General features: G+C 57.8%; 3 protein-coding genes across 3 annotated transcripts; 1 reads left to right on the top strand and 2 right to left on the bottom strand.

The window, feature by feature from the left end:
* Positions 1 to 77: 77 nt before the first annotated feature.
* On the bottom strand, positions 78 to 1368 carry PTSG_08176 (ADP-ribosylation factor 1). The gene is made up of 2 exons (XM_004991143.1): positions 849 to 1368; positions 78 to 506 (listed from the first exon to the last, which is right to left on the bottom strand). Exons 1-2 carry the CDS (start codon positions 1230 to 1232, stop codon positions 174 to 176), a joined length of 717 nt encoding a protein of 238 aa, XP_004991200.1. The 5' UTR covers positions 1233 to 1368; the 3' UTR covers positions 78 to 173.
* Positions 1369 to 1534: 166 nt separating this feature from the next.
* PTSG_08175 (TKL/DICTY4 protein kinase) lies at positions 1535 to 8764 on the top strand. Its single transcript, XM_004991142.1, has 11 exons — positions 1535 to 1817; positions 2190 to 2402; positions 2645 to 2832; positions 3112 to 3354; positions 3516 to 3620; positions 3851 to 4066; positions 4276 to 4587; positions 4894 to 5585; positions 5837 to 5962; positions 6151 to 6392; positions 6626 to 8764. The coding sequence occupies exons 1-11, from the start codon at positions 1697 to 1699 to the stop codon at positions 8464 to 8466; spliced, it is 4299 nt and encodes a 1432-aa protein (XP_004991199.1). The 5' UTR covers positions 1535 to 1696; the 3' UTR covers positions 8467 to 8764.
* A 357-nt stretch (positions 8765 to 9121) lies between these two features.
* PTSG_08174 (collagen triple helix) lies at positions 9122 to 16874 on the bottom strand (the record flags this gene model as incomplete). Its single annotated transcript, XM_004991141.1, has 9 exons — positions 9122 to 13863; positions 14189 to 14287; positions 14554 to 14994; positions 15201 to 15245; positions 15480 to 15547; positions 15813 to 15923; positions 16126 to 16190; positions 16293 to 16360; positions 16613 to 16874. The coding sequence occupies 9 exons, from the start codon at positions 16872 to 16874 to the stop codon at positions 9122 to 9124; spliced, it is 5901 nt and encodes a 1966-aa protein (XP_004991198.1).
* Between the last annotated feature and the right edge of the window lie 455 nt (positions 16875 to 17329).

Here is a 17329-nt window from a genome sequence, read left to right as displayed (position 1 = left end):
CACACACACACACACACACACACACACACACACACACACACACACACACACACACACACACACACACACACACACGCGCACACACACACACGCGCACACACACGCACACGCGCACACACACGCACACGCACACACACGCAGGTTCTCAGCCATCCAAAACGACCCTTGTCGGCTCAGCAGATTGGGGAGATGGAGAGTGTTTTGGCAAGCCAGGAAAGCGCATTGGGGACGCCATCGCCGGTGGTGATGCACGTTTCGTGAATGTAGTGCGGGCGGGACGCGGCAACGGCCGAGAGGTTGAGGGCGGTCGAGACCTCCTGTTTCGTCGCTGCATCGGGGAGGTCGCTCTTGTTGGCAAGAACAAGCAGCCCCGCTTTTGGTGGCAGGATGCCGAGCACGTACTCCAGCTCCCGCTTTGCCTCGTCCAATCGGTATTGATCCGAAGCGTCAACCACATACACCAGCGCCTGCGCCCCCTCCGCAAACACCTTCCACAACGGCCGAATCTGTTTCGTGTGTGTTGTGTGCATGTGTGTGATGTGTGTGTGTGTGTGTGTGTGATATGTGTGAAGAACAAAGCCCCGAGCGAGAGTGAGTGTTGCGATGATCGTTCAAGTAGAAACTGCGGGTGTGAGTGCGTGACTCGGTCGCTCACTACACACACACACACACACACACACACACACACACACACACACACACACACACACACACACACACACACACACACACACAAATCACGCGCACAAAAAAACATACATCGCACACAACAAAACACGGAATGACACGCGTGGGTTCAGCCAGGATTGTCAGAGCGCGGGTACACAAGCACTGGCCCAAATTCTCACCGGAGAACGGCCGCCGACGTCAAAGGAGACAAATGTTGTACGATTTACATTGAGCTGTTCGCAGTTGAAGCCAATGGTGGGGATGAACGCCTCAACTTCGCCTGCCTTGCCGCCACTGCTCTCCTTCAATTTGTACAGCAGCGTTGTCTTGCCACTCGCATCCAAGCCAAGCAACAGCACCCGCACCTTGCTCTCAAAGTACGGCACAAACTTTTGCTTCCACGCATTCCCCATGGCTCTGGCTGCTGCTGGTTGTAGGGTTCTGGTTCGCCTCGCTGCTGGTTCACCTCGCTGTTGTGGTGCGTTGTTCCTTTGGTGTTGTTGGGTGTCTTCGTTCGTTTGCTCGTTCTTTCTTTCTGTGATGCTGTCAGTGCACACGCGCATGCACGCACTTGCTGCTATCGCTTCTCGGGAAACGTAAATGATGCACAATCTGCCTCTGCAGATCTCTGGCGCTCGCACACAGTGCCAGCACAGCAAACTGCTGGCTTCTTGTGCTGCGTTGGCGGTTTTGTTCTTTTTGGCAAAAGGCACTTTGCCACCAAAGGGAGGACAGCAACGATGATGTCATGCCAGGTCACGAAGACGCCCGCCTTCTCCGCTCTGCCTTCATGTACATTCGAGAGTCGAACTTTGCGTCATTCTTGCCTCCTTTGTGCTCGTCTTCCCGTTCGGTGGATGAGTAGGTTTATTGCGGCGCCGTTTCACCTGTTTCCGCTTGTTGTTCCCCACGTAGCCAAACGAGCAGCAATGCAGCAATGTCACATCACACATCTCACACCTCGCATTCCGCATGAGCACAGCTTGGCCAGCTTCTGAAGCTTCTTCTCTGTTCTCCGAGGAAGAGGATGACCACAACAAGCGCGTGCACCAGGCTGCTGCTTTGCCTTGTGCTTCTGGTAGCCACCATCCTTCCCGCACACGCCGAGCCGATATCGCTCGGCTGCCTCCAAGCCGGCACTCACGCCAGTAAGTCGACTACAAGGTTCTTTCTTGACTCGCTGCTTGCACTGCCACACACGAAAACAGTGTCGTGTGGTTCTTGTTTGTCACCAGGGATGGGACAGGGGGAATATTGGAGAACTTGGAGAAGGACCTGAGGCGGCAAGGGCGGTGAAGAGCAAGAGCGAGAAAACACACGTTCACACGCACGCACACCACAGATAGCGAACAACTACACTAGCAGCAGCAGCAACAACAACAACAACAACAACACTCGTAACAACGACGAGACGACGCAGACGACGTCGTCCGATTGTTGCCTGTTCGCGTCATCGAACAACGCATCGCACGTATGCAAGCTCACGAGCTGTTGTGTTTTGTTTCTCACCTGACTGTCAGGCATCTGTGACGACCTTCAAAGGCTTGTGCAAGCAGCAAGCCAAGTCCAGCCGCGAGATGTAAAGGTTCATGTGTTGACGAAAGAAAACATCTTGGACGCCGCCGCTGACGCCCTCATCGACTATGCAATCGTGGATCCAACCTCTGCTGCCTGCCTCCAGGCTGAACACAGCGCTGCACCCATCGCCACACTCGCAGACCCTCTCCTTGAAGGTGTGTTCCATGTACAGTGCCCGTGTAGGTGTATACTGCACGTCACTCGCACTCGCACCTGCGCTTAGACTTCTACACGTTTGTTCCAACTCCTCCACGCCCTAGCGTGCGTTTGCTTCCACTCCTCAACCTCTTCTCCGCCCTCTGTAGCGTTTCGGTGCCCTTCCCACAGACCCATGACTCAAGTATCAAATCACCTTGGTGCCATCCCTTTGCGTGTCATCTGTGCAACTTCCGTTCAGGCGATGGGTACCTGCATGAAGTTGGCGGCGTCATCTTTGCCAAGGCGGACAGCGGCATTGACTCGTTTAACGACTTGGTGGACCGTGTTGTTGCGGCTCCGACAGCCACAGCGTTCAGCGGCATCCAAGCACAGTTCTTTGAGTACCGCCAGCGAACGGGACGAGACCTGATTGACGACGCCGTCATGGTGCGTGTACGTGCATGTGTGCGCATATGCGCGTGTGTGTATTGTTGAAGCGGCAAGGAAGGGGGAAAGGCACCGCTCTGCTCTTTGCTTCATGCTGTTGGGGCAGAGGTTATGAATGGCGCGTGTAGATTTATTATGTGGGTGGCAGTCGCCACCCCACTCATTCACGCACCCTCTGCGCGCCCACTCTGTACGACCTTTCCCTTTCCTGTACTTCACGTTTACGTCCATTGCCGTCACATTGCCTTGATTTCACACCACACCGCACATGACAACCAGATGCAATTCTACAACACATCGAGGCAAGTTGTGGACGCCGTGTTGGAGGGCAAGGCAGAGGCCGGCGCCGTGCCATCTGGAACACTGGAAGAGCTGTTTCTCGAGGGCACCATTGCCCTTGACGGCCTGCATGTGCTGTCGGAGAAGCTCGTTGTTCGCGAAGGTCGCCAATATCCGTACTTCACATCGACGCCCGTCTACCCAAACTGGGCCCTCATCGCCATGCCCTCAACGTCCATCGAGGTGACGCTGATGATGATGATGATGATGATGATGATGATGATGATGATGATGATGATGATGATGATGATGATGATGATGATGCGTTCGTCACTCACAAGCGCACTCCTGCAATCCCTCACACACACACTCTCTCTCTCTCGCTCATGTGCGCGCGAATGTAGGAGCGAAACGACTTTGAATCCTGGCTGCTGCTGCCTTCGTACAACTCAACTGAGCACCTCCACTTTGCACCACCGCTCAGCTACACCGCTGCCAGCACAGTACTGGTGAGAGAAGACTGGATGCTTTGCAATATGTCGTGCGATGCAAAACTCTTTCTCACACGCTTGCCGAACGTCAGCGTGAACTCTAGCCCAAGCAACCAGCACTGGCTCGCATGTGTATGCACACATACGCACACGTGTCCTCTCGTGCACTCACTCGCTCGCTCACACACACACACACACGCACACACACGCGCGCACACACGCACACACACACACACAAATGCATGCAGACCATGTTTGGGGTGATTATTCCTGATGCAACGAGGCCAGGCCTTGGCTATTGCCAACGATTCGAGACCGCCTACGACGCAATTCTCTGTCCTGCTGACCACTACAAACTCCCACCGTACGCTGTTGACGGCACGTGTGACCTGTACACACAGCACCCCTGTCCACCGGGCGTCCTCTGTGTCTGTCGACCTTGCAAGAAGGCACTGCCAGTTGAGGTGTGTTGTCGTTTGTGCTTGTGTGCATGCGTGCTCTGATGCGCCATTGTCATGGCTCTCCTTGAAACTACACATGTGTGCACATCGCCCCGCCATCATGTGTGTTCACTGGTTTCCTTGCCCGCACTTGCGTACGCTCGCTGCCGCGCTCTCTTGTCACAACGCTGAACATCGCACGCACACACATGTGCACGCGTGGATGATCGCAGGTGCATCCTGTTGACCACCACATCTCCGAGTTGCAGCTTGACAGCGACACGAGAGACGTGCTAGAGGCGCTGTCAAAGACATGCTCTCGCATGGAAATCTGCCTGGAGAAGATCCAGAACGAGGACCAATACTTTCTCATGGAAGACAACGAGTACCGCACGCGGCCCAACAAGGACACCTACTACTTCCTGGTGCGAACGCTGCGGGAGGATGGCAGTGTTGTGGAAGTCAAGGCTGAGCACGCCGAAACGCACCCAGAGCTCTCTTGGATGGAGGTCAGCGAGACGCGCTTTGGCATCCACACCGTGCAGGTATTGCCTCTCGCTCGTGCGCCTGTGGGCTCGTGCGTGTGCGCATGTGCCTTATTCGTACGCGTAGGTGTGTGAAACTGATTGTTTGCGTTGAGGTGTGCGTGTGTGTGTACGTACGTGCGTATGCGTACGTGCGAACACGCGTTTATATGTGCACCTCATTGAGCATGGAACGCAAGAGAAACGGCGCTGGTCCGCCACACACCAAGGATTATGTAACCTTAATCAATTCCACCCCGTGTTTCTGTTGCGAGCATCAAACCCCTTCCACGTCTCATCCCCTCCCCTCCCCTCCCCCTTGTGCAGATCCTGCTCGCAGATGACAACATCCCCGAAGACCAGTGGGAGCACCTTGAGGCCTCGCCCTTTCTCATGCGCGTGCTGCCACGCGAATGCCCGCCAGACAAAGAGGCCACACAGTTGGGCACGTGCGGCTGTCCTGCGCAGACCCTCAACATGGGTGGAAAATGCCTGCGCGCACGGGAGTTTGTGCCCATTTTCCTCGTCATCGCGCTCGTGTTCATCGCCATCCTGTCCTACGTCATCATTGTGATCATGCGCAAGCGTGCGGATGCGCTGTGGCATATTGACAGCGAGGACATTGTTGTGAGCGACCCGCCCGACATGCTTGGCCGAGGAGCGTTTGGAGTTGTGATCAAGGGGGAGCTGAACGGCACCGCCATCGCCATCAAGCGGGCAATCCCACGACCGCCCTCGTCCAAGAGTGGCAGCTCCACCGGCAAACGCAGCAGCTCCTCCCTCGCCAGCGATGCAAGCGGGTCAACCAAGCACTCCCGGATCGGTCGCAAGCGCATCAACTCCGTGGCCAGGTCCACCGTGAATGGCCAGAAAAGCCTCAGCCCTTGCACGACATTTGTGGAGGTGGACAACAGCACTAAGGAACAACGCCTGCTTCGTGCCCTCACCGCATTCACAGACGCCGCCAGTATCGCCAGCGTCAGCAGCGGCAAGCGCTACAGATACTTCTCATCGGCAAAGTGCGTGGCCATGCAATGACCGAGAGCGTGTTGTGGCACGAGAGCGTTATGACATGAACACTTGGTGGTGATTGATTGGCTGATGGCAAGGGGCGACATGGGAGAGAAGTGAGGCACTCCCCGTCGTTGGTGTTTGCGTTTTGTTTTCTCAGAACTGATGCATGTTGTATGTGTGCGCATGTGTGCGTGAACATTTGCATCCGTATCTGTGTATGTGTGTGTGTGTGTGTGTGCTTTGACTGGGGTTGCAGGGCTGACTTTATGGCCGAGATTCGCCTGCTTTCGCGCCTGCGCCATCCATGCGTCGCCACCATGCTTGGTGCCATCTTCACAAAGTCAAGCGAAGTTCTCCTCGTCATGGAATACCTCGAGCACGGGTTAGCGCGCGAGGTGTGGGTGGGTGGATGAGCAGATGGATCGGTGAACTTGGTTCGCGGAAGTCTTCGTTTGCGCCTGCGGTCGGACATCGCTGTCTCCTTTCACTCACATCCAACACATGCGCGCGCACATATTTATCCGCACACACACATACGCACACCGCTCATAATTGCACGTACGTTCGAAGGTCACTGTATGACTTCCTGCGCAACGACAAGCTGCCGACGCCAGACATGTTCCTGCTGCCCATTGTCAAGGACATTGTGTCTGGCATGCGCTACATCCACAACCTCAAGCCGCCGGTTGTGCACGGCGACCTCAAGGCAAAGAACGTGCTTGTGGATGGCAACTTCAAGGCCAAGATTGCCGACTTTGGGCTCTCGCAGAAACGTCGCTTTGGCTGTGGCACACCATACTGGATGGCGCCAGGTGTGTGTGTGTGTGTGTGTGGTGTATGCGTGTGTGCATATGTGCATGTGCACACGTGTGTGTGTGCGTGTGTGTGCCAGGATGCGTTGTGCATGTGTGTGTTGCACAGTTGCGTCCTTTCCCCCTACCTCAACACATACACAACCTTCCAACCACTGCCACTCACAGCCACTGCAACTCATAACCACCACCACCACAACCACCCATTGCCACCAATCATCCAAACCATGCAGAGGTGCTGCGCGGAGGAGAGGTGACGCGGGAGGCGGACGTGTACAGCTTCGCCATCACCGTGTACGAGATCTACAGCCGGCAGGACCCGTTCGCAGAGGAGGACGCATCGGAGGTGCTCCGCCAGATCGCCGCGCGCCAGGTGCCGGCAAAGCGACCCGACATCCCAGACTCGTGCCCCGTCATGCTGGCTGAGCTTGCGCGGCGGTGCTGGTCCGAGGAGCCCAAGTTCCGGCCAACGTTCGACCAGGTGGACGCGCAGCTGAGCGAGCTCAACATCAGCAAGGTGGGCGCAAGCCTCATCCAGCAGAAGCAGGACGCGCTGAAGAAGGCCACGGTGCTGCACGACGTGTTCCCGCCGCACATTGCCAAGATGCTGGAGGAGGGCAAGAAGGTGCACCCGGAGCACAAGGACGACGTGACCATCTTCTTCTCCGACATTGTGGGCTTCACCAACATCAGCGCGCAGCTGACGCCGGCGGCGGTGTCGGACATGCTGGACCGACTGTACTCTGCCTTTGACGAGCTGACGGAGAAGCACGGCGTGTTCAAGGTGGAGACCATTGGCGACGCGTACATGGCGGCAACAAACCTTGTTGAGCCGCAGCACGACCACGCGCTCCGCATTGCGCAGTTTGCGGAGGACGCCATCAAGGCGGCGCAGTCGACGTTCATTGACATGGAGCGGCCGGAGCTCGGGTGCGTGAACATCCGCGTTGGGTTCCACTGCGGCCCTGTTGTGGCCAACGTTGTTGGGCGGCGCAACCCGCGGTACTGCCTGTTTGGGGACACGGTGAACACGGCGTCGCGCATGGAGAGCTCGAGCGAGCGCAACAAGATCCACGTGTCGACGTCTGCGGGGGACCGCGTGCGGAGCCAGGCGCCGTGGGTGAAGCTTGAGTCGCGCGGGGTGCAGAACATCAAGGGCAAGGGCGAGATGCTGACATACTGGCTGGTGAGCACGAAGAAGGAAGCAAGCGGCCCCAGCGAGCTGACGACGGTGCAAGAGGCCGAGGAACCAGAGCTCGAAGTTGCAGAGCAGCCGCCCATGACATCACCCCGCTCCCTCACTTGGGCTGATCAGCAATCTGCGCCATCAGGCAACGCGGGCTCAAACCAAGATATTTCAACTGTTGGAAAACTTGTGCGGACCATCAGCGGCACCCTCTCCGGCAAGCGGCGAAACAGCGGCGACAAACCAAAACGCAACAACAGCCTGACGAGGCTCTTCGGGCACCGCAGCACCCCCGTGCAGCCGGCCGAATCCGACACAGATACGGACGTGGAATCGCAGACAGCGCGGTCGTCTATTGACTTTCGCCCACACCTCAGCGCCAGCAGCGGCAGCAGCACCTCTCAAGCGCAACAAATGACCACACCCGCTGTCCCTGGCACGGTCCAGCTTGAGGGTGGCATTGTCAGTGCCACCGACGTTGACCAGTATAACGGCGACGACGACGACGACGATGACGACCGTGATGATTATTGGGGTAGCGGAGGCGAGCTGCTGCAACAGGATGCACGGCTGCTGGGCGATTCACCATCACCAGTGGTCCTCAGCAACATGTCATCACCACAGCCTGTCCGGCGCAGCAACCTACGCAACGAGGAGCCACCAACACACAAGACGCCCACCAAGTTGAACCAGGCCGCAAACCCCACGCCCACCTCAGCCACGGCCACCACTCGGCGCAAGAAGCTGCCAATCGCTGCTGGCTTGTCCTCGCGCCACCAGGGTGCGACGGCCAACAACAGCATGTCTGCAGTGAGCAGCACGGCCAACACAAGCCGTCAAAGTAACGATGACACGCCGAACTCGCTTGCCTCACCGCTGCTCGTGTGATACCATGAAATGTAGGCTTTGTTGAGGAGTAGCTCCTGCATCACGCTTCTCATTGTGCCTCGCCCCCCCCCCCAAAACAAAACACTCAAACAAACAGAACGAATGAGTGTGCTGGGTGTGATCGTACAGCCCACCATGGCTGGCTTGTGCATTGGTTTCAATCAAAACACTGGGTATCACCACTTGGGTCATGTGTCACTTGATGCTTTTCAATACCAACTGTTCAATTCATGTCGAGTTACATTATACCAGAACAAGCAAAGATAAAGCAAAGAAGGGGCGAGGCAGCCGAAAGAAGAGAAAGCCAAGCAACAGTCGGCCGGCAGCCAAACGCGCGTATGGGTCAGAACCAAAGCTGATCCCACGTCCGAAGCATGGCAGACACATCGATTGGGATGTGAGCCGACGACATGAATGTAACACAACACCTGTAACAACATAACATAATATGCACTACAGAGAATACGAAAATACGAAAATACAAATATCTCCCGCTCGCAGCTAAACACCTGCGCATTGCCCGTCTACGCACACACACACACACACACACACACACACACACACACACACACACACACACACACACACACACACACACACACACACGCGCGTGCGCGCGCGCGCACCACTTCGATTTGCGTTTGAGCAGTTCGTATCACAATTCATCCTCGGGAAGCACGTTGAGGTAGCCTTCTGCAATCGTGTCGGAGTCAGCAGCGTCGCTGTCACCATCATCATCATCATCGTCGCCGGGAAGGCCAGGTTGCGTGACCCACGCCAGGCTGGACCCGAAGAGGTCCTCGATTGTCTCGTACACCTCGTCATCAGGCATGCCCACCGTGGGGTCAACCGACTCTGTATCGGCGTAGAGCGGGTTCTCCAGCGCACGCGAGCTGGCGCTGTTTGCGGTGGCGCTGACACTGCTGCTCGCGTTGGTCGCTGCTTTGCGGGCGTTGCTGCTGCGTCGACCGGTTTTGGGGTCTGACCCGGCAACGACCGCGGCGTCCACGTCCGAAGCAGCGGAGAAACGGCGCGTGAACCCGGGCACAAGTGAGCCACGATGTGACACAACAACGTCACGTGGCGGGCCAGCCCTGTTGGTGTCCGCGCTGGATGGCCGGCGGCGGCGTAGCTCCTCCAGATCATAGTGCATGCTGGGCGCAATGGAGGGCGTGCTTGGATGCCGTGAGCGGCGGCCTTTCATCATGCCCACATCCAGGCTCGTGTCACTGTTGTTGCTCGACAGGCGCGACCCGCGTCGAAAGTTGAGCAGCGAGAAGCCAGAGCTGCGCCGGCGCTTCTCTTGCTTCCCGCCCGTCTCGCTGTCGTGCGCAGGCGAAGAAGGGCGCCGTGGCGGTGCAACGGAGGACGATGATGCTCGCGATGGCCGCTCCCCGCTGTCGCGACTGGCTGGGCGGGAGGCATCGAACATGCCAGCAAAGCCTGCTGGTGTGGACATCCCTCCCAAGCTGCTCGTGCTGGTGTGTGTGGTGCCCATGGCGTTCTTGTCCGGCATATCTTTGGTTGAAGCCACCTTCCACCCCGCTTGCTGATTGCCATCTTCCTCCGCATCGCCGACGCTTCTCGCCCTTTTTTTCTGCTTCTTCTTCTTCTTCAGCTTCTTCGTCTTGGTGGTGTTCTTTGAAGGTGGCAAGGCGTCGAGCTGCTGCGTGTCCTGTGGTTGCTGCTGCTGGCGGTGGTTCTTCTTCGCTTGCGGTTTCTTGTGTGTTGATGCTGTTCGAGGCTTGCGTTTCCGTCTTGCCCGCCGGCGCAGCGCAGCCAGCGCAATGAGGAGAATCACGATCAGAACAGAGTTGACAAGCGACACGAGCAGCCACACGTTGGCTGTGAGGTCAGCAGCGATACCCGCGCTGGCATCGCTGTTGCCGCCACCGCCCATGCTGCTGGTGGTTGTGGTTGTGGTCGTGGTAGACGAAGAGGTTGTCGGTGGCTCGGTTGTCGTGGTCGTCGTTGTGGTTGTCGGTGGGCGCGTGGTGTATGTGTTCTGCAAAAGCGCCGTCAAGTTGCGCACGCGCAGCTGTTGCTGGCCCAGCTTGCTCTGCACCTGCTGCAGATCCAGCGTGAGGTGCTCGTTCTCCCGCACCAGGTCATCCAGTGCGAGCACGGCTTGGTCAACCTTCATCCTCAGCGATTCGCTGCGCTGCACCGTGATGGGCGGAGCAAACTCAGCAGGGTCAGCAAAAGTGACAGCTGTCTCAGCCAGCTCAGCCACCATTGCCAGTACCGCAGTTGCGTTGATGGCTGAGCTGTTGTTCCCACTCCTGCTGTGTGGACCGTCAGCACCGGGCACCCAAACACTGCGACGCGTGCGATGGCGCCAGCCTGGTATCGAGTCACGATCTCCCATGTCAAGTGCGCGACGCCTGCGTGCTGGCGGCGGCAGAGACGATGGCATGGCCGAAGACACCATCGTCGTTGTGGCTGTGGCTGTGGCTGTGGCTGTAGGGGTATGATGCGTGCCATTTGCAGACATGTGCGTGCCATTTGCAGGCATGTGCGTGCTGTTGCCATGTGCTGTTGTTGTCGTTGGTGTTGTTGGCGGTGGCGGCACATCCACGTGGAAGCGCGAGAGCAAGTGCAAGCACGATGGCTGCAGCGGTGCACCGGAGAAGGACGCGTCAATGAGCGTGACGTTGGCTGCACGGTCGTGAGCCAAGAGGCTGGAGCCATTGCTGACGTGCGCCAGAGTTGTGCTGTCGTCAAAGCGCTGCCACTGGTCTGGGTGCTGGAGAAAGTTTGCCACCTTTGTCACGAGCGCGTCCGTGTGCGTGTGGGCGTCGGTGGGCGCACCCGCTTCGCCACTTGCACAGTAGAGCCACGCCACCGTCTCGCATGCCCCGGCTGTGCAGGGCACGTTGGGTGTGACGGCGAGTACAAACTCTGCCCCAAACACCTGGTTTTCCAAGTATGCAAGCGAGGTCTCGAGTTGCTGGTGCTCTGCTGCGGCCCGGACCTCCTCCGTCGCCAGCGCGTGTGTCAGGTTGGCCGCCTCTGCCTCGAGTGACACGCCCAGAGCTGCGTCGCTCGCGTTCAGGTGCCGCTCCAACGCCAACACGCGCCCATGAAGGTGCGCGTCCGATGCGCTCAGGGTGCTCACACTCGCGTTCCACGCTTCCGTGAGGAGTGCATCTTGGCTGGTGAGGCTGGCCCGGGCACCGGCCAAGTGCGAAGCCAGGCTCGCTTCCGCATCCACAGCACGCGTGTGCTCTGCTGCAGCTTGACTGGACGCAACCGAGAGCTGCTGGTGCGCGCGCGTGTCCTCTGCTGTCACAGCGGCCGCCAGGCTTGACTCCGCGCTCTGCGCTGACGCGTGCTGCTGCGAACCAACCGCACTCAGCTCGCCCTCATCCGCAACTGCAGAGGACACAACTGATGACAGCTGTGATGACAGCGCTGCCGTGTCCTGCTCAGCTTGCCGCACGTGCTGGCTAATGGCGGCGCTGTGAGTCGATTCCGTCTCCACTGTGGACACATCTACTGCATGCAGGCTTTGGCTCAGCTCACTGGCCGTTGACAAGGCACGCGCACGCTCCGAAGAGAGCGAAGACGCGAGTCCGGCACTGGCATCCACGCCGCGGCTGTGCTCAGAGGCGATGGCAGCGTCCATCGTGTTATGGTTCTGCTGTGCCGTCGACGCTTCAGCCGAAATGTCACGCTGCAGATCCTGTGCGGTGGCGGTGCGGGCATTGCCGATGCTGCTGGTCTCTTGGCTGAGCTCACTCGTGCGCCGGGAGCGGCGGGCTGTCTCGGCAGACAACGATGATTTCACGTCTGCGCGTGCGTTGGCGCTGCGTGACTGCTCGCTGGCAATTCGCGTTTGCAGAGAAGTTTCAGCTGCCGCTGCCTGCTGCTGCTGCGTGGCCACGGACGTTGACAGCACCGTGACCTTCTCGTGTGCTCTGCTCTGCTCCTTCCTGACAAGGGACGACAGGACAGCCTCCGCCGCACGGTTTGAAGCGCCAACACCGCTCACGCGTGCCTCCAGCGACTGCTCCGACGACAAGGCTGCAAGTCTGTCCGCGGCAATGGCACGGCTGACACTTTTCTCACGCTCAATGGCAGCAGATTCTGCAGAGGACAGGGACGTGACAAGCCCAAAGTTTGCCACGACCTTGCCTTGTTGGATGTCGGAGATGGTTTGCTGCATCTGGTGCGCCTGTGCTGCGTCCCTCTGCGCCTCTGCAGATATGGCAGAGGCCAGGCTGCCCTCCGCTGCCATGGCGGTGGCGGTGTTCTGTGACAGGTGCGACAGAAGCGACGAGGAGGTGCTGGTGACCCGCTGCTCCTGCTGTGACATGCTGGCTGCAAGGCTGGCGTGATGGGCGAGCGTGCTCGTCTCCAGTCCAGACAGGGAGGTGCTTAGGTCGCTGCGTGCGTCCGCAGCTCGTGTTGCTTCACTGGTAATCGCCTGTGACAGCCCGCTGTGCACATCGATGGCGCGGGAATGCTCAGCACCGACTGCCTGCAACAGGCTGGCTGCAGCCACCTGCTGTCTTGCTGCTTCCGTGCTGATTGTTTCCGCGAGCTCGTCCTCCTCACGCGTTGTGTTGGAGACAAGCACCGCCTGCTTCTGGGACAGCTGGGCAATGACAGAGGCAATCGACGCATGCGCGCGGCGGCCGGTCGACACAGCAGCACTCAGCTCACTGCCAATGCTCGCTGCAGCTTGTGCTGCACGATCTTCCTCTGAGAGCATGCTTGCAAGCAAGTTCGCGCGCGTGGCGTGTGCCCTTGCCGCTTCGCTGCTCAGCTGCACCCCAATGGCTGCTTGACTGGCGTTGGCTGCGCTTGCGTGGGAGCGAATGGCATCTGCGAGCGACGACGACGATGAACGAAGGCCTGCCTCAGCTGCCACTGCGCGTGACGTCTCCGACTGCATGGAGGCTTCCAGCACGCTGACGGCGGACGCTTCTCGTGCCGTCTCCTGCGACAGGAGCGATGCGAGGGCGGCGCGCCTCTGCGTCGCTGTTGAGGAGATTGTGTCGATAACCTGTTCCAGCGAAGCCTCACGCGACTGCGCAACAGTCACCCGGTTGCGTGCACGGCGCTGCTGCGTGCTCGCCTGCGAACTGAGTTTGGACTCTGCGTCGAGAGCCAATGAGGTCTCCACGTCCAGTTCCATCGACAGCACCAGGCGCTGCTGGCGTATGCGGTTGCTGCCCGTCTGCACGGCGGCATCGAGCGCCGATTCAGCGGCAGCTAGTTCCGCTTGTGCGTCTGTCAGCAGTGTTTCCAGCGACTGGATGACAAACAGCTCCACATCGTCGCCTTTGGGGCCCACGGGACCAACATCGCCCTGTGCTCCTTTGTTGCCGGTTTCGCCCTTGATGCCCTGTGCCCCTTGCACGCCTTGCGGCCCAGGATCGCCCACAGGACCTGGCACAGTGCAGCGTGTACGTATACGTATGTGTGTGTGTATTTGTGAGTGTGAGTGTGAGTGTGTGTGTGTGAGTGTGAGTGTTTGTGTGTGTGTGTGTGTGTGAGTGTGAGAGAGAGAGTGTGTGTGGAAAAGTGAGATGGAAGCAATTGTCCTGACCACGATGATGAAGGTTGTTTTGGTGTGGATGCGACCATGTGTGTGTAAGTGCGATACATGTGTGGTATCTCTCATTCACGCACACACACAAACACACACACACGCACACATACACACACGCACACACACACACACACACACACTCTCTCTCTCTGCGCATGGTACCTCGAATTCCCTGTGGTCCTGGGTCGCCCTGTGGCCCCTGTTCGCCCTGTGGGCCTTGAGGCCCCTGCGGCCCCTGCGGCCCTTGAGGACCAGGATCGCCTGTCAAACAAGCCGCGTTGTGATCGTTGTTGTGAATATGGAGCCATGAAGGACAGCAGCAGTGATGGCATGTGTATCACACATACTCATGTGCAAATGAAGGAAAATGCGCGCCGATGTGTCAATCACACATACATACACCTGACACACACACATACATACACCTGAGACACACATATACATACACCTGACATACACACACACACACACACACAAGCACACACATACACACACCTGACACACACACACACCTGACATACACACACCTTGTTCACCCTGCGGCCCCTGTGGTCCGGCATCGCCTTGGTCACCCTGGGCGCCCTGTGGCCCCTGTTCTCCCTGTGGCCCTTGATCCCCCTGCTCACCCTTGATCCCCTGAGGCCCCTGGGGTCCGGGTGCACCAGCGGGGCCCTGGTCACCCTGTACGCCTTGATCGCCCTTGGGGCCCTGCGGCCCTGGGTCGCCTGCAACCCCCTGTTGCCCCTGTGGTCCCTGTTCTCCCTGTGGCCCCTGCGGCCCTGGTGCGCCCACCTCCCCCTTTGCACCAGGTGCGCCTTGCTCGCCCACGTCGCCTTTGTCGCCCTGCGGTCCCGGTGCACCGTCATCGCCGTTCACTCCAGGCAGCCCTTGTGGCCCCTGTGGCCCCTGTGCACCCGCATCCCCCGTTGGGCCCTTTGCTCCTCTATTTCCTTGTGGGCCTTGAGGCGCTGTTGACATTTTTGGTTGCATCAGGGGCATGGTTGAAGGGAGGCAAGGGGACAGGCAGGACATGTTGCAAGTTGTGAGGTGGTGATGGAGGTGGGGTTGTTTGTTGTCACAGCAGTGCGTGGGGCCCTTACACGCGTGTGTGAGAGCGCACAGGTGGCAAGCATACGAACAATTGCATCCAAGCAATGAATCGAAGGCCACAAACCTGCAACGCATTGCCCGCCGTCCCAATAGTAGTTTGTCGAGCAGCCTGATAATGGAATGACAGTTGTGAATGTGTGCGTGTGCGTGTGTGTGTGCGCGTGCGTGTGTGTGTGTGTGTGTGTGTGCGTGTGCGTAAGTCCGTGTGCTTGTATTTACAGGACGAGGCAGAAAAGATAAAAAACGAAGCAGGCAAACGTGAAAATGTGCAGGCTCGTGCTGAAAGACATGGCGACGTGCAGACAGGCGCATGCATGTACATGTAAAATTAACGATCACTTACGGCACACGCGCCCGAATGAGTACTCGGAGTTGCCTTGGCACTCGACGTCGCACACAAAGAACGCAAACCTGGTTGTGCGTGTGCGTTCGTGCATGCGTGTGTGCGCGTGTGCGTGCGTGTGTGTGTGTGTGTGTGAGTGTGCGTCATGGGAGTTGACTCAAGTGTTAGTCTTGGCCGGAAGTTGGCATGCAAAGCCACAGATGAAGCAGGCATGCAAAGCCACACACAGTCACACAGAGTCACACACACACACACACGCACACACGCACACGCACGCACGCACGCACACACACACACACAGAGCCACACAGTCAGCCCAGATGATGGCCAGACCTGCGGTCAGTGGAGCTGCTGTCGTATGCGGAGGAGATGCCGCGAATGGCCTTGCGGATGCCGGGGTCATAGTTGAGCGTGCCTTTCAGACTATTGATGTATGACGTCCAGCTGCAAGGTATTTTGGAGAGAGGAAAGCGAATGTGAGAGGAGGCAGTGGAGTAGGGCGCAGTGAAATGCTCATGTGAAATAAGCACGTTTGATGAACAAGAACGTGAACACACACACACACACACACACACACACACACACAAGTGCACAAAAGTACAAACACATACACACAAAAGTACAAACACAGAAAACATGTCCGCACCTGCAGCTACTTTGGTACGTGATGCCAGAGTTGAGCTTTCCGCAGGAAATGGACCAGACTCGATCCTGTCAGCGACAAGTAGGAAGAATGGGAACGTGAGGGAGGCAGTGCGGGTGGTCTTGGTTGTGCAACGCATTCCTTGAGATCAGTATGTTATATGACAAGACCTTCCAGTCAAAAGGCACCTCGTTTGTGTTGCTGTGGACGCTTGCAAGTCCCGTCACAAAGGAGTCAACTGGCATAAAAGCAACGCAAGCAAGCAGAAGCAAACACATGATGAGGTTCGGTGAGGCATGATCCGGAGGACACACACGTGAGGGGGGGGGGGGAGTTGGAGAGAGGGACTGTCATGCAAATGTAGTGCAAACAAATGACGCAGCTGCGACTGTACGTGTGCATGACTATGGCATAATAACTGAGCCACGCCCACAACATCGCACCCTTCTTCCCAGACCCACACAGAACGCCACCCCCTTTTCACACTAACCTGGGCATGTGTATGAGAAGGCTTGCTTGTAGTTGTTGAGAGAAGCCTCTGCTGTGTGCTTGAAGGACAAGCTTGCAGCTTCGCAGTGGAAGGCCCATTGTCGGTCGTGATTACTGTTGCTGTACACGGAGTAGACGCCTGTCAAAATGGTGTCCCCACCACACTCGAACGCCAGGTCGTTGTCAAAGTCGTTGAGATACCCCGTGAAGTCGGAGGGTTGTGCCGTTATTCGATGGATGCCGCAAGCAAGTACCAGAGCCATTAGCAGCCACACGATGCTGCGTCTGCTGCAGCATGTTCTGCAGCCTCGTGTTGTTGCTTGTAATCGTGTGTGCTGCTGATGTTGTTGTTGTTGTTGCTGTTGATGATGTGAGCGTGTTTTGTCTTCGTCCCGCACCACCGTCACCACAACGCACGGCGCCTCTGGGTGCCGGTGCGCGTGTTTGTGTTGCACTGCCATCACTGGCGCAACATGGGCAGAGCCGTGTACTTGAAGGAAGCAAGACCGGGCGGATGTAGGGAAGAAGGACAACGCGTGTGTGATTGTTCTGGGGCCGTGGAGTGCAGGCATCGAACCAAACACCACCACCACACACAAACCAAACACGCAAACAAACAAACAAGAACACAGAAGACAGTCGGAGAAGAAGCGACGCGAAATGGCATGTTTGCGGAATATTCACAAATATCTTCAACCAAAAATCCGCAATTCAGGCG

This window comes from Salpingoeca rosetta, assembly GCF_000188695.1.
Source record: "Salpingoeca rosetta unplaced genomic scaffold supercont1.21, whole genome shotgun sequence".
NCBI lineage: Eukaryota > Choanoflagellata > Craspedida > Salpingoecidae > Salpingoeca > Salpingoeca rosetta.
The sequence above is the reverse complement of the archived record's forward strand: the minus strand, read 5'-3'. Positions and strand labels throughout refer to the sequence as shown.